Source organism: Pocillopora verrucosa, chromosome 2, assembly GCF_036669915.1.
Source record: "Pocillopora verrucosa isolate sample1 chromosome 2, ASM3666991v2, whole genome shotgun sequence".
Taxonomy (NCBI): Eukaryota; Metazoa; Cnidaria; class Anthozoa; order Scleractinia; family Pocilloporidae; genus Pocillopora; species Pocillopora verrucosa.
This window is the reverse complement of record NC_089313.1, coordinates 4,945,443-4,970,618: the sequence shown is the minus strand read 5'-3', so window position 1 is coordinate 4,970,618 and position 25,176 is coordinate 4,945,443. Positions and strand designations below refer to the sequence as shown.

At 38.5% G+C, this 25,176-nt stretch overlaps 3 protein-coding genes across 4 annotated transcripts; 1 reads left to right on the top strand and 2 right to left on the bottom strand.

Moving 5' to 3' along the window:
- Positions 1-6: 6 nt before the first annotated feature.
- On the bottom strand, positions 7-1,890 carry LOC131776047 (transcription elongation factor SPT4-A). The gene is made up of 4 exons (XM_059092189.2): positions 1,779-1,890; positions 1,311-1,417; positions 774-829; positions 7-529 (listed from the first exon to the last, which is right to left on the bottom strand). Exons 1-4 carry the CDS (start codon positions 1,839-1,841, stop codon positions 411-413), a joined length of 345 nt encoding a protein of 114 aa, XP_058948172.1. The 5' UTR covers positions 1,842-1,890; the 3' UTR covers positions 7-410.
- Positions 1,891-1,898: 8 nt separating this feature from the next.
- LOC131776023 (peroxisomal sarcosine oxidase-like) lies at positions 1,899-11,156 on the top strand. The gene is made up of 9 exons (XM_059092158.2): positions 1,899-2,088; positions 3,241-3,389; positions 4,982-5,195; positions 6,701-6,830; positions 6,971-7,023; positions 7,798-7,950; positions 8,385-8,543; positions 8,932-9,007; positions 10,132-11,156. Exons 1-9 carry the CDS (start codon positions 1,975-1,977, stop codon positions 10,266-10,268), a joined length of 1,185 nt encoding a protein of 394 aa, XP_058948141.2. The 5' UTR covers positions 1,899-1,974; the 3' UTR covers positions 10,269-11,156.
- A 150-nt stretch (positions 11,157-11,306) lies between these two features.
- Positions 11,307-24,936, bottom strand: LOC131776022 (putative leucine-rich repeat-containing protein DDB_G0290503). 2 transcript variants are annotated; one of them, XM_059092156.2, is made up of 9 exons: positions 24,678-24,936; positions 23,723-23,770; positions 22,601-22,684; positions 20,534-21,703; positions 19,673-19,807; positions 17,194-17,434; positions 16,604-16,659; positions 14,001-16,181; positions 11,307-13,063 (listed from the first exon to the last, which is right to left on the bottom strand). In XM_059092156.2, exons 3-9 carry the CDS (start codon positions 22,638-22,640, stop codon positions 12,150-12,152), a joined length of 4,737 nt encoding a protein of 1,578 aa, XP_058948139.2. In that variant the 5' UTR covers positions 22,641-22,684; positions 23,723-23,770; positions 24,678-24,936; the 3' UTR covers positions 11,307-12,149. The 2 variants fall into 2 exon arrangements, with proteins under 2 accessions (XP_058948139.2, XP_058948140.2); XM_059092157.2 differs by having other exon boundaries at positions 14,001-16,178.
- Positions 24,937-25,176: the final 240 nt, after the last annotated feature.

The following is a 25,176-nucleotide window of genomic DNA, read 5'->3' as shown; positions in this document are numbered from 1 at the left end:
TTTGGAAAAATTAAGTATTCAGGTCAAATAAGTTTTATTAACTTAATTTCTTAAAAAATAATGAATACTCTTTACAACAGGCTGACAAGTTGCCACTAATCAAAACATGAACTACAGCAATGTCATGTTCAATACATATGAGATGTTGTCTGACCAATGATGTGCATTTTTACTCCTATTGCTACTTACAATATTAATACCCTCATTATGACCATGAAATAAAAGAGGAAAATATTTTGTACTGCACAGTGTCAGATAACTGTGAAAATGTCTATACAGCTTTGCAGTAAACAAGAAGTATCTTCAAATTTGTGTCTGTACCAGTTATCCATCCCACAACTGTTGATTACACTTTCACAAAGACACATCTAGTAGAGTTTACCAGCCATATCCAACTCTGATCAGGCTCTTTACTGGTTGGTTCTGTCCCTAGTTTTGTAAGTAACACCTCTAGCCTTGAGTTCCCGTACTACATGACCTGGCAGTTTACCACTCACGGATATTGCATAGCACCCTCTTACTAATGTATCTAGAAAAAAGTAACAAATGTCATTGTATGGTCATCATTATTGCCACCATAGAGTCAAATAGTAAATAAATTTGAGTAAAATTCTGAAATAATACATAGTAGATGATAGGGTTATTTTAGGGAATAAACAATCACTCATTTTATGGTTGCACATTTAGTGCAGATGAATCACATTAATGTGTTTCTTATCTATTATTATGACATTTACTATATTTGAATATACATATCGAGTGAATTGGCTCACCAATTCGTTGCCATCTTGCCACCCAGCTGTCTTCTGGTGTCATAAGGGATATAATTCTGTCAGAAGATTAACAAAAACAATCATGCATAATAATAGTATTTTGTTATTTGAGTTGTCCTTATCAAACGCCACTAAAAGGGTACTTTTTTCTGGACAAATGAAACTGAACATGTCACATAGGGAAAGTACTACAATCTAAAAAGATGTATATAACTTCTTTGAAATATATCCAAGACATAAGTTGTCAATTATGAGCGAGGTGGTTGATACATGTTCTTCACTAGTAAGAGGGGAAAGAGAAAAGAAGTATTCTCAGTAATAAATGGGCAACTCAATCTAACTTTCCATTAGACTTGCATGAATAAAAAAATTTTGAACCAAACTAAGCCCCACCATGAAATTTAAATGTCTGTAAGGTTTTGGTGAAGCAATTTCTCCTAGTATTCAACATGTGAGCAATGAAACGTTTATTGAGAGCGACCAATGGTTAAAAAACAAAGGTTTGTATACTTGAATGAAGGAGTTATTAGTTATTACCCATCAAAGTTTGCACTTGTACAAGTAAGGATATTTTCTTTGTTGTTCTTTAGTCTGAGATATTTTTCACAATTGTCACAGCCATCGTATTCAAACTGCTCTAAGGTCTGAAAGAAACAGATTGAAAGTAAATGCAAAGTTAGACCAGGTGCTAGGTTTAACTTGTTTGACATTTTCAACATATAGACATTACATTGATCAATCTGAAGATACTTAAAAGTTACTACATACTGAGCGATAACACTGATATTAAAAGGCTAAAATAAGGAACGATAGAAGGCTTTTGGGCCGCTCTCGACCAGTACTAATGAATAGTGGTTTTTGGCATAAAGGTTAAGATGGTTTCGATTGGGAAGTTTTAACCTCCACCTCATGACTCGTGCTTTAAAAGTTTTTCGATACCCGTAATGCTCAGTTTTTCGACAATTCTGTAAAAAATGACCATAGTTCATGTATATAATTTCTTACCTTTACTAAAGAACACAGGAGACATGCTCGAAGATTTCTCAACTCCTTTGGAACGCTCTCCATCTTGTATTTAAAATTTTCGTTCCCAGATCTCTTCAGGCACTCCAGTCTCCGCGTTATTCTATTCTATTCATAGAAGCGATAGCTTCTAGTCATACATACACATTCATTTAAATAACTTTAGCTAGACTTGAATATGGCTCGTCTTGACGATATTTATGACGTCTGTGTGGTGGGGGCCGGTATAGAGGGAAGTTCAACAGCTCGATACCTTGCTTCGCGGAAGAAAAAGACTCTCCTCTTAGAACAGGTACATGCAAATGTTTTTCTAAAATGTCTCTATCGTACCGTAGACGATCGGACAAATTTGATTTTAATTCAATTAGAATTAACATATTGAAAACAACATCACTAATGATTTGTTTACAAGTAGTAAGATTCTTATAATATCTGATGATTTTTACAATTGGCAAGAGATCTCAGATTCTTACAATAATGGCTTGAGATCTCAGATTTCTATAGTTGGCAAGAGATCTAATTAATTGAAATTTAATTTACTTTGAAGTTTTCAGCTCTATGGTTAAGTAATCACTATTTCTGATTCTAAAAAGTATATAGGCGATAAAAAGTCACAAGACAGTTATGTCATAAATGTTTAACCGCCAAATAAATCACCCTGATTGGAGTTTCCATCTTGCTTTTCCGGGTAATATTTCCTATTAATCCCATACTTTCCTAAGACAAAGTTGTAGTCCCAAATAAAATATCTTGTTTTGCCATTGTTTCTCTCTACCAAATGCTCTACATGAAAGTAATCACAATTACAAGTCACAAGATAGCTATCTCATGAATGTTTAAATGCCAAATAAATCACCCTGGTTTGAGTTTTCCATCTTGCTTTTCCAGGGAATATTTCCTTGTAATCCCATACTTTTGTAAAACAAAACTGTAGTCCCAAATAAAATGTCTTGTTTTGCCATTGTTTTCTCTCTGCTAAATACTGTATGCATGATGAGGTATGGGGTCATGTGGAAATCTTGTTCATTTCCTTTTCTGTTCTTGATTTGTCTCTTATCATATATGCAACACTCCTAAAGTCAGGAGACCTTTTCACTTATATTAGTTTGAGAAGTTCTTATATCCTTGTCATATAGTAGCATTATGCTTCTGCAATGAAAGGTAAAGAGCTTTTTCTCTTATTCAACATCTTTCTTTTTAACAACAAATACATCACAAAAAGTAGACAAGGTGCCAGATTTTCTCTGCACATAAACAGTATTTAACTTTCATATATTTTTGGAAGCTTCCTTAAGCCTGGTTGGTAGAAGAAGGCCTCTTTTGTCGTCTTAACTGAGATCTTTTAAGTCTGTGTAGGACTTAAAATAGGGAGACAGTACCACCATTATCTACCATTAAGTATACATAAATATAAAGTTGACAAAGAACTGTTCACTTTTATCAGTTTCCTCTTCCCCATGCACGTGGTAGCTCACATGGTCATAGCAGGATTGTTCGCTATGGTTATCCAGAGGATTTTCATGTAGCATTGATGCCAGAGGCCTTTGAAATATGGAGTGAGGTTGAAAAGAAATATGGAAAACCTCTTATCAAGTTTGTATCTTGTTGTTTTCTAAGTTGTCTCTAAATATACATGATTTCAAATGCTTTTAAATGAAAAGAAAAGTCAGCTAGAGTATGGATTTCATGGCCTCAGTTTTGGTGAACAAAAACTTGTAGCTAGTAGCTGGTCTAATAGCATGTTGTGGTAATATATAGATTTAGCCAAGCCTAAAAGTGGAGCTTGCATTTTTTTTCCCGCACATCTCAAAGGCACAACACCTTGCCCTAGTCAGGACTAGAACCCGGGTTGTCCGACTCGGAGCCCAGTGCACTGACCACCAGACTACTGAACAAAGCCATGGCATTGGTGTGCCCGTGGTACAGTTGACCATGCATGTTAAAAGTAGCACCTTGTATGGTCATATGGTCGTACGGCCGTACATCCAAATTTTTTCGGCCTGATGAGTTACTACTATTTTGTATAATTATGGGGCTATGCTCTACGAACTCCGCTAATATTGTGTTAGAATATTCTTTATCTATCATTTTTTGGTAGATCGCTTTCTTTTGTCTCTCACTTGGGATTTTAATGTCAAATAAATGCATATGTAGTCAATATGCAAAAACCTATCCAATAGACCATTTTATGTTAAATTGATTTACCGGAAAGTAAGGAATCCTAAATCATCTTGAATCAAGCCATTTTAATATTTTTCCTTTGCAAATGAAGTGTCTGTAATATACCCGAGTTATCTCAAAAACCAGGTTATTTGTCCCTCAAATTACCTACCTCATGCTTTGGCTTTGGTTGATGCAGCTGTTTCATCAGTACAGAAGGTTTGTCTGGAAAAAAGAGTATTAGTGTGCACACAAACCTCAAAATGTATTGTGGGTAGTTTTCAGGTCAGAATTACCTCAGTCACAGTTCCTTGACCTCAAGATTTCAGAGAAATCTGAGAAAATGCCACTGCAAAGACAGGGCATAGTGTGTTTGATTAATTAATTTACTTAATATTTTAGGCATGAAAACTCATTGATTACCAGGTATTCAGTTTACATTTCGAGATTGTTGTCTCAACTTTTGTCCTTTTTTCTGACAACCTTAATCAAAACAGCTGCCTACAGACCTACTATTACAGTCAGGTCAAGCTTGTTACTAGTTCTCATCTCAGCAATGAATTGTTTTCCTCCTTTGACACTCCAACATCTAATTTGCTATGGAATCATGTGATGGAAAACTATCCACTGAATGAGATACTGCTGACTTGGTTGGTTGGTTGAATTGTTTATTTATTTATCTATTCAAATGATTAGAGGCACATTGGCCTCATGGTTAGTAGACTCAACTCTGGATTGAGTGGTCCGGGTTCAAGCCCTGGCCGGGGCCATTGTGTTGTGTTCTTAGGCAAGACACTTTACTCTCACAGTGCTTCTCTTCACCCAGGTGTACAAATGGGTACCAGCAAATATGTTGGGGGTAACTCTGCGATGGACTAGCATCCCATCTAGGAGGGAATAGCAATACTCTTAGCTATTTCGTGCTAAAGGAAACTGGAGTTAAGTGCCGGCCCCATGGGCCCCTTGGGCCTGTGTAAAGGCTTTTTTTTAAAATGGTTGCTAATTTTGTTATTTTCTTTTTTCAGAAAGTGTGGTTTGTTAACGATAGATGAACCTCCCTATGCAGATGTAGCACAAGTAATTACCAACGTACGAGGTGTAGGGAAAGAATGTATTCCTCTTTCAGCTGAAGAAAGCAACAAGAGATTTCCTGGTTTAAATTTCTCACCAGATGATTCTTGTGCTCTGGAGCAGGACAGTGGATTAATTGATGCCAATAGTGCACTTAAAGCGATGCAGGTGGGTATTGGATTACCTCTTTATACTTAAAATATTAAATGAAAATCTTTTCTGATCCAGATATTTTGGAGACTGTTAACATCATGGTTATAGAATCTTACTCCATGTAAAAATAAAGAACCAGACTTATGAATGTAGGTGTCAGTAGGGCTTCAAGACATGGCTGTTCCTTCTGGGTTTTCTTACTATGCATGCTAGTTTCAAGGGAGGTAGTGCATTCAAGTAGTTAGGACACTGGACTTGTAATCTGGTGGTCCTGGGTTCAAGCTATCTACCCTGCTGCTCGCTGAATTTGTTCTCATTTGCTTGAGTTTAACTCCTTTGCTGTGCTTCCTGTCATTTGAGATTTTTTAACAAGACCATGTTTATTCATTCATTCATTTATTCATTTGTATTGGCCCTGAAAAGTTCCATTTGTGGAGAGGTTAATTACATGCACCTGTCATGCTGTGTTAAAAAGCTTAAGAAAAATTGATTCCTTTAGATAGTACCTCAATCCCTTAAAACACAGAGAACCAGACTTGCCAGTTAAAACCCTGCATGTGAGTTTACCAGAGCTTTTTGTGATTTAGAATAAATGAGTGTGGTGAAATTAAAACTAAGTGATCACAACAGCAAATCAGGAAACAGATGTCAGAATGAGTCCATTAGAAGGCAGTGTAAAAGAATTAACTGCCTGAGGAGTGGAAAAATGTAAATGACTAAATGCTGATGGGTTCTAGTTTTGAATCTGACTGGTTGAAAGGGTGGTGCTGTTTCTAGACCAACCACACCGTGAAGTGGAGCAAGCCAAAGCAATCCTGCACTATTTCCAACACTCATTTGAAAATTACTTTATGTTGCATGATGTAACCAGGAGTGCTACAACTCCTCTTAAATAATGAGCTTGTCCATCCAAGTTCCCCCCCCCCCCCCACCCTGTGCCAATAGCTCAAATCTCCCTCACAGTGTGCTGATACCCATTTTTATTTCATTTCTCATTTAGTACATGTGCTATGATTGGTAAGCTTAGTGGGCTGTATTTAACTTTACAGCCTGCTATATTTAAATTTAAAGGTTTGTTTGAATTGAAATCTTTTCCCCCTATTTGAACCTAGATGAATAATAAATATCTCACTAACCCTGATTTTCTTAGTCCTTACTTTAAGTTATAGAACTTTGAATTTTCTGCTTGGGTTTAATGGCCCATGCCTAGCACTTGGGCCATAAATCCCTGTTGAAAAAAATATGGTATGTAAACTGCAGTACGAAACAAGAAAATGAGGTCAGTAACAGGTGTATACTCCTTGCTATGGGCATTGAGTGTGTTGCCCACAAACATAGGATATTTATTTGACCACAATTCAAACCAGACTCCTCCATTTGCTGTCCAGTTAGGTAACCATACTTCACTACATCTCCCACATATTAGTTACAAAGGAGATTAATTGTTCAGATAAATGGCTTTGGTTCATGTTTCTATCAATTGTTTTTAACATGGCTTGCTCATTTTATTATTTTGCAAGGAACAATTTGTGGAATTTGGTGGAATTTTGCATGACAGGGAGAAAGTATTAGATATTGAGCCAGGCACTGTGGTCAGCATTAAAACGGTCAACAACACATACAAGGCAAGAAGTGTTGTCATCACTGTTGGTAAGATACATTCTGGAAGATTTCTATTATGAAAAATATTTTTAAACCTTCTTTTCAAACTTTCTGCATTGTTGAAAATGTTAGCTATCTCACTTTAAAGTTGTGATTATTTTGGTTTGGTTCACAATGTGTATCTGCAGGTCCTTGGGTGAACAAGGTGCTAAATCCTCTTGGTGTTACAATACCCCTGAGTGTAAGTTTGTGACAACAGTTTTGCTTTATGAGAGGTTATATACTTGGTTTGCTATTAAGGTCTATTTCAAAGCATTCAAATCAAAGAAGGAACTGATTAGGACCCGAGAGCGAGCATTGAGAGAAACGGCTTCTCTGGTTATGATTCCCCCAAAAATACATAAAGAAGGTCCTATTGTGCAGGGGCGAAGCCAGGAATTTTTGGTAGGATGGGTCCCCACTTTGATTCAGGAAAGACAAGACTTGTTTTGCTGCAAGAAATATTACAAGATATGTAAATATTAGAGACTTAATGTTGAGCCATTACATGCAATCCTGTTGTTCCAAGAATGTTTGTGTCCACAAGTAGTAAAAACTCCGAGTCACAGTTTTGTTGGGGTGGAGGGGGGATCTGGACCCCATGAACTCTCCCCCTGGATCCACCATTGTTGTGTAATTCCTAACTGTGTCAACAATTTCAATAAGAGATGTAAAAAAAAACATAAGTAGTCAGGCTGCTAACCAAGATTTAAGATGACAACATTAACAACTCTTTCTGTGTTCTTATTGCTAAAAAGACTAACATGTCTGCACTGCCTCAAGAAAAAAAACTAAAAAACTAATGTGCTTAATATACTAAACTAATTTGTTTCATTAACATTTTCTTCTCCTAAAATTTAGGAGAAGAAAATGCACTTGCCATTTCTATAATGAACCCTTTCTTGTGTCCCCAATGGAGCCATGGTAGAAAAGTTTAACTGTAGTTGTTGATTGTTCTTTTTGTACAATGTTTTAGATACAGAGAATGAGTGTTTGTTACTGGCCAGTAACTGAACCCCATCTCTACTCTGCTGACAAGTTTCCTGCCTACATATTTTGTGCTCCACTGGGATGTAGAAAAACCCATGTTTATGGGTTTCCAATTAATGAGTATCCTGGGCTAATTAAGGTAAATTTTCACCAGTTATAAAAGGGTTTTTGTGTGTTCCTATTATTCCAGGAGCTGTGATGTTTTGTTTTTACCAGTTTGGTTTCATCTGTGATCAAACACTATGAAATTTAAAGTTGAAACAAATAATTACTAAAGAGTGGTATCATCAATGTCACACAATGCCAGAAGGATTAGGAATTTACTTAGTTACTTCTTGTTACATAGCATTGTTTTTTATGGACTGGCATGCCATCCATGAAGAGTAGCCATACAAATTACCCCTCATTAGTCTCTTCACACTGTGGTAACTGCAGCTAAATGAGCCACTTGGCTTGAGTGCAAACCTCTGTAAATCTGCAGGCCATTTGATGTGGAGGCAATCATATCTGCCCACTGGATTATACAAACCTTTTAAAGTTTATTTAAAATAAATCTGTTTTTGATATCTGTAGATTTGTCCTCATAAAGGTACAGATATACCCAGTGCTGACCACAGAGATTCTTGCACACCACAAGAGGACCCCAATGTCCAATTTACAGCTAAAGTTATTAAGGCTCGCTTTCCTGGTGTGAAGCCAGAACCAAGTATTGTGGAGTCATGTATTTATTCAGTGAGTTTATTACCTGAAAGTAATCTTTGTTGTAATTCCAGATCCAGGGATGTTGTAGTTAGGGGGTTCAGGGGTGCCTGTTGTTGCCCCTCCCATGCTGAGGTTATCTATTTTACTCAGTAGCATACAAATCTTAAACTTCAGGTTTCTGAAAATTACTAGAATTCCAAGATTTTATGTGGCATTAATCCTTTCCAGTGGCAGATACTCCCTTTGTCAATCCTTCACCCCGGATGAATATGAGCCTGCGGATACACAAGGAAGTGCAACGGTATACGCCACTTTATTTAAAACCTTGGCCCCCCCCCTCCCTCCCCATCCCCTCACCTTAACAACTAAGCTATGTCTTAAAATCTCCAACCTGCATTTTTCTTTTTGCTGTTTGAAGGTTACTCCTGATAGTCTGTTTGTGATGGACAAGCACCCAGAATTTAGGAATATTGTAATTGGTGCAGGCTTTTCAGGTAACATAGAAGGAACAAATGGTTATTTCATTTACATGTGTTTTAGAGCAGTGGTGTGGTTGTTCATAAGAGACAATTGCATACATGTGATCACAGTCAATCAGTGGCAAACTCAAAATAAACTCAACAATGAAGGCATAGGCTTAGACAGGATTTTCATCTGTCTTTTCATCTTCAAGAGTGACCAAAAGAAAATTTCTCCACAAAATGTTAAAATACTTTCAAGTAGAAGGTTGGTAAAAGGAAAGGAAAAAATAATCAGGGGGATATTTGATTTATCACCAAATATTTAGAGCTACAATCATGAGAAATGTATGTTGCACTATGTGGAAAATTTATATGTTGATTTAAGAAATGAAAAGGTGAGGAGTTTCTTCTCTACTACCATTAATCTTATTATAAAGCTGGAAGCGCTCATCGGCAATATGAAGCTAATTCTGCGTTCTGATTGGGCGATGCTCGCTTTGATCCCGCGCATGAATTAAAGTGCGTGGAGCGGACTTACAAAGTACGTAACTTTTGGACCATTTCGGCGATGAAGTCGCAAAAAGCAGCAGGACACAGTCAAAACAAAGAAAACGAGGGGTTATTGTGCTACAAGCACAAGTGGCTCTCTTTCCCGGCTTTCGAAATAAACAAGTCATTCTTGATTCTCATTAAAGCGAAATATTTTTACTGTATGATAAATCCTTTATTGACCAAGCTTGTTCCTTCAAGATGGCAGGATATTAGCCTCGTTTATGTGTTTTTTCGTTTTTATGGACCTCGACTTCGTCGCGCAAAAAAAGAACTTGGCCAGCATCCAGCCACCTTGACTTCACGCTAGGTCAACAACGCATTTTTACTGGGTTTTTAAGGGCATGCCATGTCGTTTTACTTCTGGACAAAAAGGGGTCAAATGCACCCTTCGACCCCACCCTTTATGTGAATGTCCACGTGTCACCGCTTTACAGGTAGCAAAAATCCCGCGATAAGGAAATAATGACAGCGCAAAGAAATTTGAAAAACTCTTGCTTCTTACTGTAACCCCATCACAATTGGTCATGAAAGAAATGTGGGAGATTTATTTGTTACTGTTTTATGAACAGGCTTTGTTTCCTCATTGTTCATTGTTCAATTGACAGGGCATGGTTTCAAAATGGCGCCTGTTGTTGGAAAGATCCTGTCGCAAATGGCGCTTGGTGAGAAAGTATCCTACGATGTGCTGCCTTTTAGGCTGTCCAGGTTCACAAGCTTTGGAAGAAGTAAATCTTCACTATAGAACGCTTCTCACAGCACTTTTCTTATTGGAGTGTGTGAACTGGACTGATTTCAGGCATTCCTCCAAAAAGCTGTTTTATTTTTTTTAGTAATATACTTCACTTACTCTCAGTCCCATATGTAGATTGGGACCGTTACCACTTCAAATTATGCAGTCACATTTTATTTCACTCTCCCCCTTTGGGAAGTCACGCAATCCCCTTGTTTCGAGGAGGGCGTTGCGTGAAATTTCAGTAACGCCTATGTTATGAGGGGCTATCCTATAGATATTCGTCATTGTTTTTTTTTTGTTTTGCTTTCTTTTCTTTTATATTTTTTCTTCGTTATTCTTATTACTATTATTATTAATCGTTTTTAAACAACTAGACCGTATGCAAGGTTCATATTTTAGGTTAAATTACTCCTGGGGAATAAGATTTTTTGCGTGTTCTGGACTCGCGCAAAATGCTTAAACCTCGATCTTTTTTTAATGGACAACCGAGCGCAAATATTCACCATACTTCTTACTGTGTCCCCACAAACTGTCTTCCCACCCTGAATTTTATCAATTTAAATTTGTAGGAAGAACTACAAGATTTTGGTACCGATATTCTATTAATACGGTAGCTAGAAATGCAAAAAAAATCCGATTTATGATTAATATATAGCAATAATAAAAACCGATTGATTTTTTTGTTCATTTGATCTATATTCATTGTCTGAGAGATAAGATACGATTAAGAAAAAAATTAGTGCGAATCGCACCGTTTGGAGCCAATCAGGTTGCAGTGATCGCTGATTTGAAGATGGATGTAATAAAGTGGTATATTTATATCACGAAAAGTACTCATCGATAGAGAAGGTGGATATAACTCTGGTATATTTCAAAATAAACGAGTGTTTCCCATTATTGCTGCTGAATTGTCTTTCTCAGTGTAACCTAAAACGGTGAATTTCGTCATCGTTAAGATTATAGCCGAGCATTCTATCGGCAGTGGGTTAGAGCAAAACAAAGTGTGGAACGCTTTTGCAAGAAAAGCTTTTATTTTCATTCGATACGATTATTTACACCTTAGGGAGTTACGTTATGATTTCAGAATCTCAAAGGTTTAAGATGGTGAAATTAATTTAATTCCGTTCAAATTGGTTTACTTAAAACCCTTTCGTTTCTTTTTAATATTTCAAGCTTTAACACATTCTCATTTTAACCCTTTCACTTCCAAGATCTGATTGTTAATTCTCCTCTTTATCTGCGACACATTTCCTGGTAAATTTATGACGTGAATTTGGGGTTAGGTCTTGATATCAACCACCCGATTAGTGTGAATATTCACATTACTTGATAATGTATGGATATTATGGGCAGAAGTTACATGTTAATCACTTAAAAAAGTTGAAGGAGTAAGACCTGTGCTCAGAATGTCGATCGTCGGACCAATCGATCATTAGTTGAGAACTCTGCACTTGTTCATAGCTTTGACTTCGTCGAAGACCTTTAGGAAATTAAAAAAAGAATAAAGTACAAGACAGAATTACCTCTTGCAGATTCCCTGAAGATTCAGCGAATTAAAACGGGTTGTTGAAACAAACACCAAAGAGTTTTATAATAGTGAGATGTGGCGCGCCGTAATTTATAGGAACGATTTTAAACTAAAGCGCTTTTAGATCGACTGTGATTAAAACTAAACTTCAAGTGAACTCAGCGGCCTATCATAACAAAGATACTTAAATAAATCAATGAACCAATGGGAATTTAAAGAGAACGCGTTATCGCTCTCAAGCGCGGGAAACTGCGAGCTACTAGGTCGAAATTGGTTGTAGTTTTCCTTATGATTGGTCCAGAGGTGGCACGTTTTTCTTGACCAATCACGGGGCGACTATACCTAACCTAACACTGTCAAGTTCATTCTGTATCATCTTCCTCTTCAGACAAGTCTGAATGAGTATCAGCTGTAGAACTATACTGACTTGTCAAGTCACTTTCGGTCAGATCTCCACGTTTAGATGGTTCTTCTGAAAGTGTAACTTTAGGATTAGAAATATCAAGGTCTTCTTCGTGAGGTGTGGGGCTCCTGGCAAATTCTGATTCATCCGCAACACTTGACTGTCGGGAGGAAAAGAAGTCTGATTCACCTTCTGTTGTGAAATTACTCTCGTCATCTGCGTACAGCGCGTCGTCTTCACTAACGCGGCGATGACGACCATTCGCCTCTTTCAATTTCGGTATGTTTTTTGCTTTTCTTGAATTCTCGTTGAGTGAATTCTCATCCTTCTCAATTTTATCAGTCAACGTATCCCCAGGCATAAGTATCTCGACCTTTTTTAGGAGCTCTTCATTCTGTAACATGAGCTGTTTCGCTTTCTGTTGCTCCTCCATGGCGAAATTGTTCGCTATCATCACAGCGTGACGTAAGTCCTCTTGGAGGAGTTCAGAATCCCGAAGCTTTTCCTCAGTTTCATCGTTGAGTGCTTCGAGTCGGGAAATTATATCGTTCGACTGTCGGAGTTGGTCGTCGGATTTTCCGAGCAAGGCCTGTAAGGTCTTGATCCCTTCCAAGTGGCTGTCCACTTCTGCTGTTACTCTTTTGAGACTGCCATGAGACCTTTTTATTCGGGTGTCCATGACAGAATCTCTTCTTTTTAGCAAGTATCGGCGAAGTGATTCAACCTCATCTTGCAGATGTTGTTTCTCCCGGCAGACACGATCTAGGTTCGACTTCACAGTCGACGCTTGTCGCTTCAGCATACGCTCGCCGGGCGCAGGTTTCCGTGGCCTGGATTCCTTTTCTTTTCCAGCATCGTCATCTTGCAAAGTGCCTGAAATTAGAAGTATTTTGATGAGTTCTCTCTAATACAAATTGCATGATATTGAGGCTCAGGAACACTGAGCCTCAAGAGGGGGTGGGGTGGGGTGGGTGCGTTTACGAATACCCAATGCGAATGAGTCAGGCGCGCCGCAGGCGAGATCGAGAGAAAGATTAATTTTTTTCGCTGCCGGACTCGCGTAAATCTCTTTTAGCCCTCGCCACAAAAACCCCAAAATCAAACAACGCATATTTCTGTAGACTAACTTGACCTTCAAATCAAGGCAGTCCCCTAAGGGACTTACCACAGTGACAAAGGTTCTAAGCAGTGTCATCGTATAAACCAACCTCTATGGAGAACCGTGCTCCGAAAAACATGTAATTTATCCCCAACATTTACATATGTATTCAATGTAGATGAACTTGTGACACTAACCGCGCTTTGGAGATGAAAATTAGGTAGTTCGGCTTTGCACGAGGAGATTTTAAAAGTGGATTTTGTCCTTGAGACCAACAATTTCTACCTTCAGTGTGCAAGAGTTAGAGTGTCCCGCGAAGTGTCCTCAAAAATGGGAAAAGGTGCAAATCTGAGTTCGCTTTTAAAGTATAGATGTCTGCTCAACAGAGGTTCGTTTAACCCTTTACACCCTAACATCAGTATTCACATTCTCCATACTGTTCTCGATACATTTCCTAAGGTGCTGAAAAGGAGAATTTGTATAACAATCAAGAGCTTCTATAATTGGTGATCATTTCCTTTTTTCTTGTGACCTTTTACTTGTGATTCAGGGGTGATATTGTAAGGAGAAATTAGATGCTGGTCACCCTCAGGGTTGAAGGGTTAACAGTGGGTAGGGAACGAAAAATTTGACCCTTTTCTTGGTTACTGCTTGTTTTCAACAATAAAAAGATGTCCAGTTTGTAAATGAACGCGTGTTGATTTATTTTACCTTGGGCATTACTTTCTCCTTTGGCCAGTCGTTCCTTAAGCTTTCCGAGGTCGTTTTCAATGGCTGCCACTAAACTTGCCAGTTCTTTATCCTTAGCATTAGTTGACGTCGCACCCGGTTCCTTCTCCAAATCCGTACCACTTTCTGTAGAAGTTTGTGGAACACTAACCTTCTCCTCTTCCTCCTCATCTGACGACGATGACGCATCGGAATATTCCTCATTTGAAGTTGGTTCATTTGATTTATGTTCTTCTTGTGTAAATGACTGCGCCTGCGTGATAATTTTGTCCAGAAGAGGCTGGGGCAGAGGAGATAGCGGTGACATTGGCTCGGTGTTTCGCATTTCAAGACATTTTAAAAGCGCTAGCTTCTCGTCCTGAATTTCCCTCAGGGAATCTTTTAGATTGTCTCTATCCAGTTCAACACCTCTTAGCCGTGTTTGCAAGGAGTGTTTATCTTGCTTAGCTTTTTCGGACAAGGTAGCATGTTCTTCTTCGAGTTTATCGTAATTTTCTTTGAGTGCATCAAACTCTTCGCATAACTTATCAAGATTTGACAACAGCTCTTCTTTTTCGTCATTGGCTTCGTTCAAACTAGATTTTAACTGTCTGTTCTCAGCTTTGATTTTTTTCAGAAGCATCCAAGTTTTCTCGTTCTCATCGTCTTCGATTTCACTCTCAGTATCCTCCTCGCCCTCAGTCCTCTGCCCTGAACTAAAACTGTAATCAGACTCAGACAACGACAACTGAAATCGATACTTGAGTTGTTCTCTGCGAGAGATGGAGTCTGTATTGCGGGAGATGGAGTCTGTATTGCTGGAGATGGAGTCTGCTTTCCGAGATTGTTCAATGACCTTTGGTGCATCTTGATTTTCATCGTCGTTACTTTCAGATTCAGAGTCACTCTCCTGTCCTTCGTTTTCTTCCTCCATCACATCATCCACCCGGTGCCCGGAATGAAGGTTTAAAATACTCATCAGTAAGGTTTGTTTCTCTTCTTGAAGTCTTCCAACTTCGTCTTCTAAATCTATGACTTTTTTCTCAGCTTCCACAAGGTTAGAACCCAGTTTCTCCAATTCCTTGCTCTGCTGATTTGTCGATTGCAAGTTCTGTACGTCTTCTCTGTAACAAAGCACGTATTTAAGGTACTTCGCTTCACGTCGTAACTCCTTCATTTCCTCCACAGCTTCATCTCGTTCGCCTTCTAGTTTTTGGAAAGAATCTTTAAACGAGTCTAAATTAGATTTTACACTTGCTAATTGCTCCTGAAGGCCAGTACACCCTGAGCAATCAGACCCTTTGCTTGGCGGAGTTAAAGGCAATTCATTGTTTGCGCGGTTCTCTTGTTGCTCAGCGCTTGTTTTTGTCGCGACGTCTTCGACTTCAGAAATTCTACTTTTTAAACACTCGACTAAGAGTTTGCTCTCCTCAAGTTCTCTTAGGAGCAAGTCTTTTGACCGAACCTCGTCACACTGTGTATCTTTATCGATAGTTTTGGTGTCATCAAATACTTGTGTTTCCTTTTCGGCTTTTTCGCTGTTTTCGTTCTGCAAACCACTGATAACCCGTTCCAAACCATCGACACAATTTCGCATGGTACCAACGAGTTCAATTCCATTTTCAACAATCTGTGACTGTAAACATTTATTTTCCTCTTTAAGCTGTAAAACAGAATCATTTAGTGACTGCAAACCTTGCAAAAGTGTTGTAATTTTTTTCTTGGATAGTCCATCTTGCAATATCAGCTTGCTATTCGAAGTAGTTAATTTTTCAATATTTTCGATGTACTCTGTAATTGATTTCGTTTTGTCTTCGTTTTCCTGCGTCAGAGTAGATTTCAATTCTTCCAGCGCTCTTTCGTTAGCCCTTAGTTCTTTTATCTGCTCTTGGCTCGTTTCCAGAGCCATTTTCAATTTATCGCCTTCAGCCTGTAAGCCATTCATTTCCTCTTTGAGCTTTACCGAAGACGAATTTAGCGTTTCAAGTTCACGTGTTTTTTTCTCGTTTTCCTGGACAACTTCGTTGACCTGCTTTTGTAAATGAAGTTTTTCTTTTTCTAAGAGTGGTACAACAGCCAGACGATGTTCCATGCCCTGTAATTTCGTCTTCAGCTCAAGATTTTCACTCTCAAGCTCTTTAACTTTATTCTTCATTACTTCCAAGTCAGACTTAGCTTTTCCTGCTGAAAAAAAGTACGTTGGTTAAAAAAAAAAACCCTGGCATCGAATATCCTGAAAACTGTATTAACTTCTACATCACCTAGCTAGGGTTACTGTTTTACTAGTCTCATACCCAGACCTTTCACGGCCAAGCGGTTGAGAGGTCGCTACATTTCGGTTCCAGTTACACGATAGAATCTGGGTATGAGCTCATTGTTTTACATGAGCGGATTTCACGGGGGGAGGGGGGTTAGGGGTCTGCCTTCTTCCAAAACATTTGTCTGTCTATCTTCGTGTTTATGTCTCTGGAGTCAGTCTTGCTTCTCTATTTGTTTACATCCTTGCCTTCTCTGCCTGCTTGTCTGCCTGTCTGACCACGGTCTGCTTGTCTGCCTGTTTAAAAACCTTTGAGTTTCTGTTTAATTGTATGTTTTATCGCAAATACCTGTTGTGTGCACATCACTCGCGGCAGCTCCGGTAGATTTCTTTTTTGCCTGCATTCTGCAAGACCAAAGCAAACAATAAATTCAGCGAGTGAAACTTTGTAACGTTTCGTTATTAAAAATTACATTTGATACAGTAACGACCAAGTAAGTAAATGTTCACGACTCAAGTCAGGCAGCCAGCGTAGCGATCAGGGGCTTGCTTCTCGAAAGTCCCGGTAACTTAACGGACCCAAATCCATCTCTTAAAATCAAAATGTAAAGAATAGAGGTCAGGTTCTGACACCCTGACAAATTCATTTTGTTTTTTTCAGCTGATAACTTTATTGCATAATATTCAAATCTTTTGAAAGCCCGCCGGATCTTTAATGCAAACAGAACAGCTTTACAGGCTGCTTAAGTTACCGGGACCTTCGAGAAACGGGCCCCAGGCCTTGTAGAGCAAAGGGAGGCGGGATAATGGGTTTAACCAGCTCTTCCAGCCGAATTATTCACCGAATATATTAGTTTTCAGTTAAGTGTTGAAAATAATCCGGGATTGTAATGTTTCAGGTTAATTTCGCTTTGTGATCGGCTCAAAAAGTTAACTCACTTTTCGCCAATCAGAGGATCTGAATGAGGTCTGCCGTGACTTTCTAGCTTTTTCAGCTCGGTTGTTTTGCGACCCCCGGCCTTTGTGGCATCTTTCGGTGTCAAGTGTCGCCTCATCGCTTTTGGAGAGGAAGCAGGACTGACAGATTTTGGAGTTCCTGTGGGACTGGACTGGGCACTCGAGGAAAATGGAGTTAATTTTGTTTTTTCCCCTGCAGTGAAGGACCTTGCTCTTGGCTTACCTACAATGATCAAGAAGAACTTAGTTAATATCATCCCATTTACACATAATACTTCCAAAAATTAAATATCAGTGAAACTTATAATATGCAATGCGGGGCAGTAATTTCATTGTTTCTTCCATCTTGTGTTGTTACAAGAGTTTACCATGTTGCAGGTTCCAATTCGCCTTTACGACAAGACAACCTTTACGGGCAGCCGTAGAATAATTTTAACTCAGTATATTGACATATAGTGTGATGGTTAATCGGTAACAACTACCCCCCTCCCACCCTCTTCTCTCATTTTAAATAGTTGATCCGCCCCTGAACAGGAAGATGCAGTAAACGTACTCACTGAAATCATCGATAACCTAATTAATAAACCTCCGAATTTTTCCTCTATCCTTCGACTTAAAGGTTTGGAATACAAAGGAGCCTAATTTTCGTCACAAACACTAGAAACCATGAACATATCCATCCAAGAGGGAAATCTAATTTTTATTTAAGCGTAAGAAAAAAATTGTCTTAGATCTTTGTATATTTGGTAAAGCAGAAGTTGTGTTTTATTCTTAGTTTTGTTACAAAAACAACATTGATATCAATTAAAAGATTTCATTGTCTCTTTGGTAAACAGACTCCGTCGGAGTTAATTCTCAAATCCCCTCACAATGGTTACGACTTGTCAAACACTAATAAATATAATGTATATGTTCGGGCTCAAATTTTTTTTTGATTGAAAAATTTTCAAACTAGTTTGAATTTGTTATTTATTTCAAATCACTTGCCAGGATCTCCGATGAAAAAAGAAACAGAAGATCTACCGGCTTGAGAATTTTCAAACCATGAAGGGGAAATTTGAACCGCATCATATACCGGACATCCTTCAATCAGCAGACAGTCTACATTAAAATTGAATGGTGCAATATTTCTCCGTGTTTGGTGCTCAGAAAATGCGTTTGTAGAGTTCCTAAGACAATACAGTTAAGTTTAGTGAAAGGAAATTGTCCGTTATAATAAAATGAATGGTATTCTTCAGTTTTGAATGACAGGAATGGTATTAAATTTGACGTAAGGGAAGCAAATAGAGAAGCAAACCAAAGCAAAACGGCATTTATTACATGAATAAACAGTAAATAGAAATGAGGGCCAATGATATACCGGTTAATGAAAAAACTGACCCTAACATTCCGAACATTATCGGATATGCCAAGGAAAATTATCTTCCAATCGTGTGACCCGAGGGTGCCATCTCTGTACGCCATATTACAATAATTTGTTTCATTATTTTGTTCAATTAAAGACTGGATGAGTGATTGAATGGTTTCCCTCAAATTTAAAGCCATTCATTACCCCCGTAACACCAAAACAAATATGAATCTAATCCACATAGTTCTGTCCATAACCTTTCAATGTACTAAATCAACACAGAAAAACATACCATACATGTAGATATCAGCCCTCTGATCATGCAACGAATGTAGAGTAAATCCAACACGATGTCGCTACGTTATCACTGGCTTAATCGTGACGCAAGTCACTCGCGAAGCGAAAATTAGCAAATTTCTGCCCAATTTGCAACAGCAAATAGCACTGAGCTCAAGGAAACTGAAAGGCAGACTCCAGACTGGCAGAAAGCCCAGCGGATTGAGTATTAATTTACAGACTATAAAAAAACATGAGTTTGTCTTGATTTCACGCGCTATTGACGTCAGAATGAGGAATATGTCAAAAATGTACTTTTGATAAAATATACTTTCACGTTTAAACATTGCTTCAAAGTACAAAGTAATAACCCTAAAAACTCCTGAATTTTAAGCAAAATTGATAGCGACTCTACCACTCCCATCAGACAGTCTATTAGAAGAATTATCTTTAAAAATATAATTGGCTATGCATGACATCACTCTATCATAGCTCTGTTTAAGAACTTAGACCTTTACATACGGGCTCCTCTGACGGTTAAGCTGGCACAAAATAATTCTGTTGCGTGTTTGAAAGGGATTTAGAACCAAAAAGGTCGACTTGGTCGCCATTTTGTGGTCATTTCTGCAAAATGTAATTCGCCACGAATCAAGCAGGCGTTGAACTAATGGCTAGAAGAGCCTTTAGGACTCAAAAGTTAAGAATTGGTATGGATGACGAAAGATTTAGGAACGTCTAAGTATTTATCAGAGTCGGAATGTGGTAGAAGATGATCGCCGATCGGTCAGACTAACATAGGGACATTTTAGCCTTTTAACATTCAAATTAACACATTACCTCCAAACGGTACTTTCAGAGCCGTCGAACTCGCAGCTTTGCCTGTAGGGTTTTTATGCTTACTTGCTTCTTTGCCCATGATCTTAGGAGAATGTGCCTTAGCGAGTACTTGTTTATTATCTTTGATGTGATGATCTGAGGAATAGAATTTAAATGGTTGAGACACACTTTAGATCCTTTCTCGTGGAAGACCGCCTCTTAACAAACTTCTTCACCTTCTTTAGAGCCACAGGTCACAACAACAGGTTGTGCGCGCTTTTATCGCTATCGGTGAACATATTTCTGTTTCGTTGGTTTTTTTTATCAGGCTTCGGTCCGTAAATGGGAATCACTCTGAATACTGTCACGCGATGTGATGCTATTTACTAGCGTTGGCAGCTAAATACTGCTAATCCTTTCCTGGTTTATGTATTGGAAGCATAAGGAACACATTTGATTATTCACGAAAACTAATAAATGCACAATGAAAGATCATTAATACTGATCATTATTCAAATACTACAATTTTTTTCGGCGCGGTCGACTGATTTCGGAGCCATGGTGATATTGTAATAATTAACAAATTTACGTTCATACATTAACGCAGATTTCAACAAGCACGTACTAAGTTAACTGATATTGTCATCATAAAAAAAAAAATGGACTTTCACCGATCAAAAATTATCTTCGCATCTTAGACCAACAACACTTCATGAAGAAAATCAAAATGCCAAGTCATTCTAACTTTACGGAAAAGTTAAAATGTATAACATGTAATTTAAGGTTTCCGCATTGTAAATATTGCACTCCTCCTGGGAGTGAAAACCTCGCCAGACGAAAACTACTTTTAAATCACGGCTGGCTATGTCATATGATACATACCTTTAGAAGAAATCTTTCTTTTGCCTTGTGAGGGAGAGGGCGGAGAGGAAATCGCACGTGGTTTGTTCACAACTCCTGCATCCGCCATGTCTCGAGACACACCCTTGCCATCATCCGGAGTTAACAACGAGGTGTTTCCCTTCGGAAGTGATGGCTGAGAGGGCGACATTTTATTCATAGCAGAGAAAGAGTCGCCCTCTGTTTGTTGTGCCGCTGTGCTTGATTTAACTACGTGCTGGGGATTAGGGCTCGTTGTCAAATTCGATTCCTTAATCATGGAAATTGAAACTTCGCGAGTATCTGCTTCTGCGGTGGAATCTCTAGGCGAGGAACTCGGCAGAGACTTTTTGTTCGCAAATGGCGAGATGGGAACACTTTCGCCGTTTTCATTCACCTGAAATGGAACGCAGACCGAAACAGAAGAGGCCCACGCATCTGATTGCTGCTCTACTCTGGGTGACTGCTGTTGACCTTGAACTTGAAAAGGTATGGAAACCTTAACTGAGTCATTTACAGACTTTGTACTTGTGGGAGAACTGGTTGGAGAAATGTCCTTTACACTTGCGTATGATGGGGACATTGAAACAACCATGGGTTCTATGTCAGTTGCGGGCCAGGATAAGTGTTTAGGCGCAGAATGCCGTCGTTGGCAGAGTGAATGGGTATTTTTTCCCATCCAATTTTCATCAGCTTTCTGTGGTGGCCATCTCGCACAAATTTTACTCACTTTCGTGCCTCCATTTAGCTCATCTCGTTCTGCTCGTTGGTGGTTTGCCTTTTCTCCTTCAGTATTACTCGAAAGAAATTTACTCTGCAAACTGATCGATCTTGTTACAGGAACTTTGCTGGGAGTAAGCTTATTCTGATCCAATGCTGCGGGCTGATAGGTAGGCTGAGTAGTATCGCTATACCTTAGTGTCTGCGAGTTCCCGCTCCCAGTCGGTTCAAGGTCGACAATCATTGCCTCTGAGGCTACTCGCTTTGGCTCTGGCGAGAATGGTTTTGAGGTAATTACATTACCATTCTGCTCATCACGTTGGCCATCTGTTTTGTCGCCGAGGAGAAACTTCTCCTGAGTTTGACGTTTTGTCAACACTGACAAAATGGTGGATCGCGCTTTTTTCTTTATGATATTTCCATTATGTGGGAAAACTGATGGCTTTGAAGGGGCTGTAAGATCAAAAGGAAAGATTAAAAAGCTTTTTAACTGTACAAATCATTTGTTGAGTTGTTTTTTATTCCCGTGCATGACGAGCTTGTCCTTAGATTGTCGTTAAACCGAAAGCAAAGTAATCACAAAAGCTAATCAGAAGATAGGAAACTAACTTTATAAGCCAATGAGAAATCAATATAAAACCGATCAAACCCACTAAAGCGCGGGAAAATGCGGGCCACCAATTCGTAATTGGTTTTAGTTTTGCATCTGATTGGTAGAAAGAGTGGCGCAAGATTTTTTTTTGACCAATCACGAGGGACATCAACAAAACAGATTACATTCGACACTAAATTAAAAATTTGCTGTTTTCACGGTGAGATAAGAGCTGTTAACAATTCTTACGCTTGTTCTTGCGTCGCTAGTAAAAACCAGGCTTTAGTTAAGAAGACATTGATGTCTTTAGTCACCTGTGACCATTTCACCGCATAGGGTGAGGTGAAATATTGCGAGACTTTAAAGCTATTTAGGTTTGTACTTTTGAGATTTAGGCTCATTTATTGTTCCGCCAAAAAAGAAAAAAAACAAAAACAAAAAAACATATATATATATATACGAAAAAGTGTACGTTCGCGGTAATAAATATGTCTTGGGCCCGACTCATTGTCATCTTAGCTCGTGCCGCTAGGGGAAGTTTAAAGTGACTCTGAAAAGGGCTCAAACACTAATATGTATGTATGCCAGCGAACAAAAACTGTACTTCTATCATTATCACTTTAGAGAGCATCGAGAAAATAAAAAAACAGAACAGTCTGAACAACCACAGGAGCGTGCGAGCGACCAACATCTCCATTTTTAGCGCGCAAAATGCACTACGATGTCTGACAAAGGGATCATAATATGATTTTTCTTACCTTTATCGGGCTTAGAATTAAACTGTGACTTGGTGAACATGGTAGCAAATCTCCAAGGTCACTTGACTATCAGGAAGGCTTTTCCTTGAGATACAAAGAAGAAAAGAAATTAGATTCTTTTATAAAAAAATTACTCACCAGCCTTACTGCTTATCAAAACCTTGCAAATTAGGGTAAGACGAAATTATAACTGAATTCAATCGCTCATAACATGATTTCAGTTTCGCTGTTGACTAGAAACACTAAATTTGTCCAAACTATACCCCTAGAAGCCTTTTCCTATTAAAATAACGCTGGAAGAAAATAATTTAATCCCTGAAATTATTTTCGACTGCCTTCAACAAAACTGTAACGCCAAAAGGCTCAGAAGAACCTTCTTGCTGAGTATGCAAAACAACGCAAATCAAGAAGCTGAGCATTTCTGAATTTGGCGATGTTTATGTGCATTTTTAACCCTACGTGACTGGCGGTTTTGGGAGTATTTCTTTAAACTGGGGGCATGTAAGTCGCGAAACGCGCTGCGAAGGTGCTCGTCGCTTCGAAATGTTCTTTGTTCCATTCATTAACTGCTCCGCCGCTCCAAAATTCCACAAAATCGCCAGCAACGCAAGTTCTGACAGTGTGGGTGTCAATTGCGTAATTGGGCCGAATAACATCGCACTCAAAACAACAAGTTAACACCTAAGCGCTTAAGCATATCATCCACTTCAAATTTGAAGAAAAAAAAAAAAAAAGAAAAGAGTTATGATTAAAGAGTCGAATACTATTATTAACAGACCGCATACAAATCTCTTAAGATTCTAATAATAGTTGTAAACCCCGTTCAAATTTGACATAAGGGAATGAAAGAGGCTAGATTTAGCTCTGAAAATATATGTTTACCTGTGCTGTTTCTCGGAGAAAAGTTGTAAGAAGAAAGAAACGATTTCTCTTTAATAAAACCACACAATAAATATGAACACTGGAAAATAATGACATGAAGACAGTAAATTGTGTCCCAAGTTTAATTCAACGTAGTAGACTTTTCAAACGGAGCGGTAAGCAATTCAAGTGAACAGGCAAACATCTTGTTCCCGATGGACATGGCATCGAACATAGCAAGTGTCGCCTGGGCGAACTTACCGTTAAATGGCTGTAAATGGCTCCATAAATCACCTTTTTCTTGCGGACCTGAGGAAGATTGGTGTCAAGGGGAGAACAAAGAAAACTTAGAATATCAATCTTTTTAATAAAAGAGTACAAATGAGTACCTAGTAGAGAAATTTGTCGAGTTGATATTTTTCGATGAAGAGATTTATTTGAGTGCTTTTCAAGAAGATGACATTTGCGCAAATGGCTGTTGGTCGCAACCTTCGTCCAATTTTGCCAGTTTGGTCTCAAAATTATCGTAAATGATTAGGCATTATTTTGAAAGAAGCCTTCTCGTTTTTACCTGACGTGTTTGCGTTACTCATTATACCACAGATTGATGGCAATCATGGAAATTTACTTTGCAGCAATCAATTTAAGTTTGACAAGAATTGAAAAATTTGAGTTGGCACTTAGAATTTCAGGACAGCGTAAATAAAACGTGCTGTAATCTTGAGTGAGAGATTCTCGTGCGGTTTGAGTCGCGTGAAATGTTGTAGTTGTACACACATTGACTGGTACAATGTACACAATTTCATAACTTAATTCGTTCATAAACAGAACGGCTCATTTGCCTTTGACAGCATCTCTCAAATAAGTCACTGCGCCAAAATATCATCAAATATCACTGAATGGATGGATTCATTAAAACTTGGCATCAAACGAATGATTTAGTGATTTCCATCGCTTTATCGCAGCTTCATAACCTCTAAATGGCCATGCAGCCGAAAAGGTGAACTCTCATGCATTAAAAGGAATCCAAGGTCTTGAAGAGCAAATTTCTACACAGATTACAGATATAAATGTCATACTGCGAGAAACTGTTGCGAGGTGGTAGGAGTAAACAAGCGTAAAAGCATGAACTTGCTTATAATATAAGATACATTTTAAATAGATTATAGACTTAAACCAACCGCAGGGTGAAGGTAAGTGTAAAGAGGTTACATACCCCGATGGTTGAAATACAGCTCAGAAACACGATCCAAAGTGGTCTGGAGATGTAACTTTTAACGACGATCGATCAAGAAACCTGTTCGAGACTGCGTCGGATTACGCTTCAGTGCCCTCAATTGCGGTGGTTTCTTGAATTTAAATGACCTTAGGGATTGTGTTAATGTGCACTCCAAACAGAGGGCCTCAAATTGTTCAAAACCTTAGCTGGAAATTCTTAGCTATCCTATAAACTCTCTATCACATTGTCAAAGGTAATTGCAATTTTGCACACAGCGGGTATCCCTTATGACATGGAATGAAAAGAATGCAATAATATACAGACCTTCAGTGATATTGTTCACCTAAAAGAAAGCATGCATAACAGTCCAAAGTTTTCTGTCAAAACAAATTCAGTTAGGATCATTCCTACACATGAATGCAACGGTGACAAAGCTGAACATCATTCACTCATCAACATAAGCGAAGTGATTGCTGACAGTTTGAATATTTTTTTC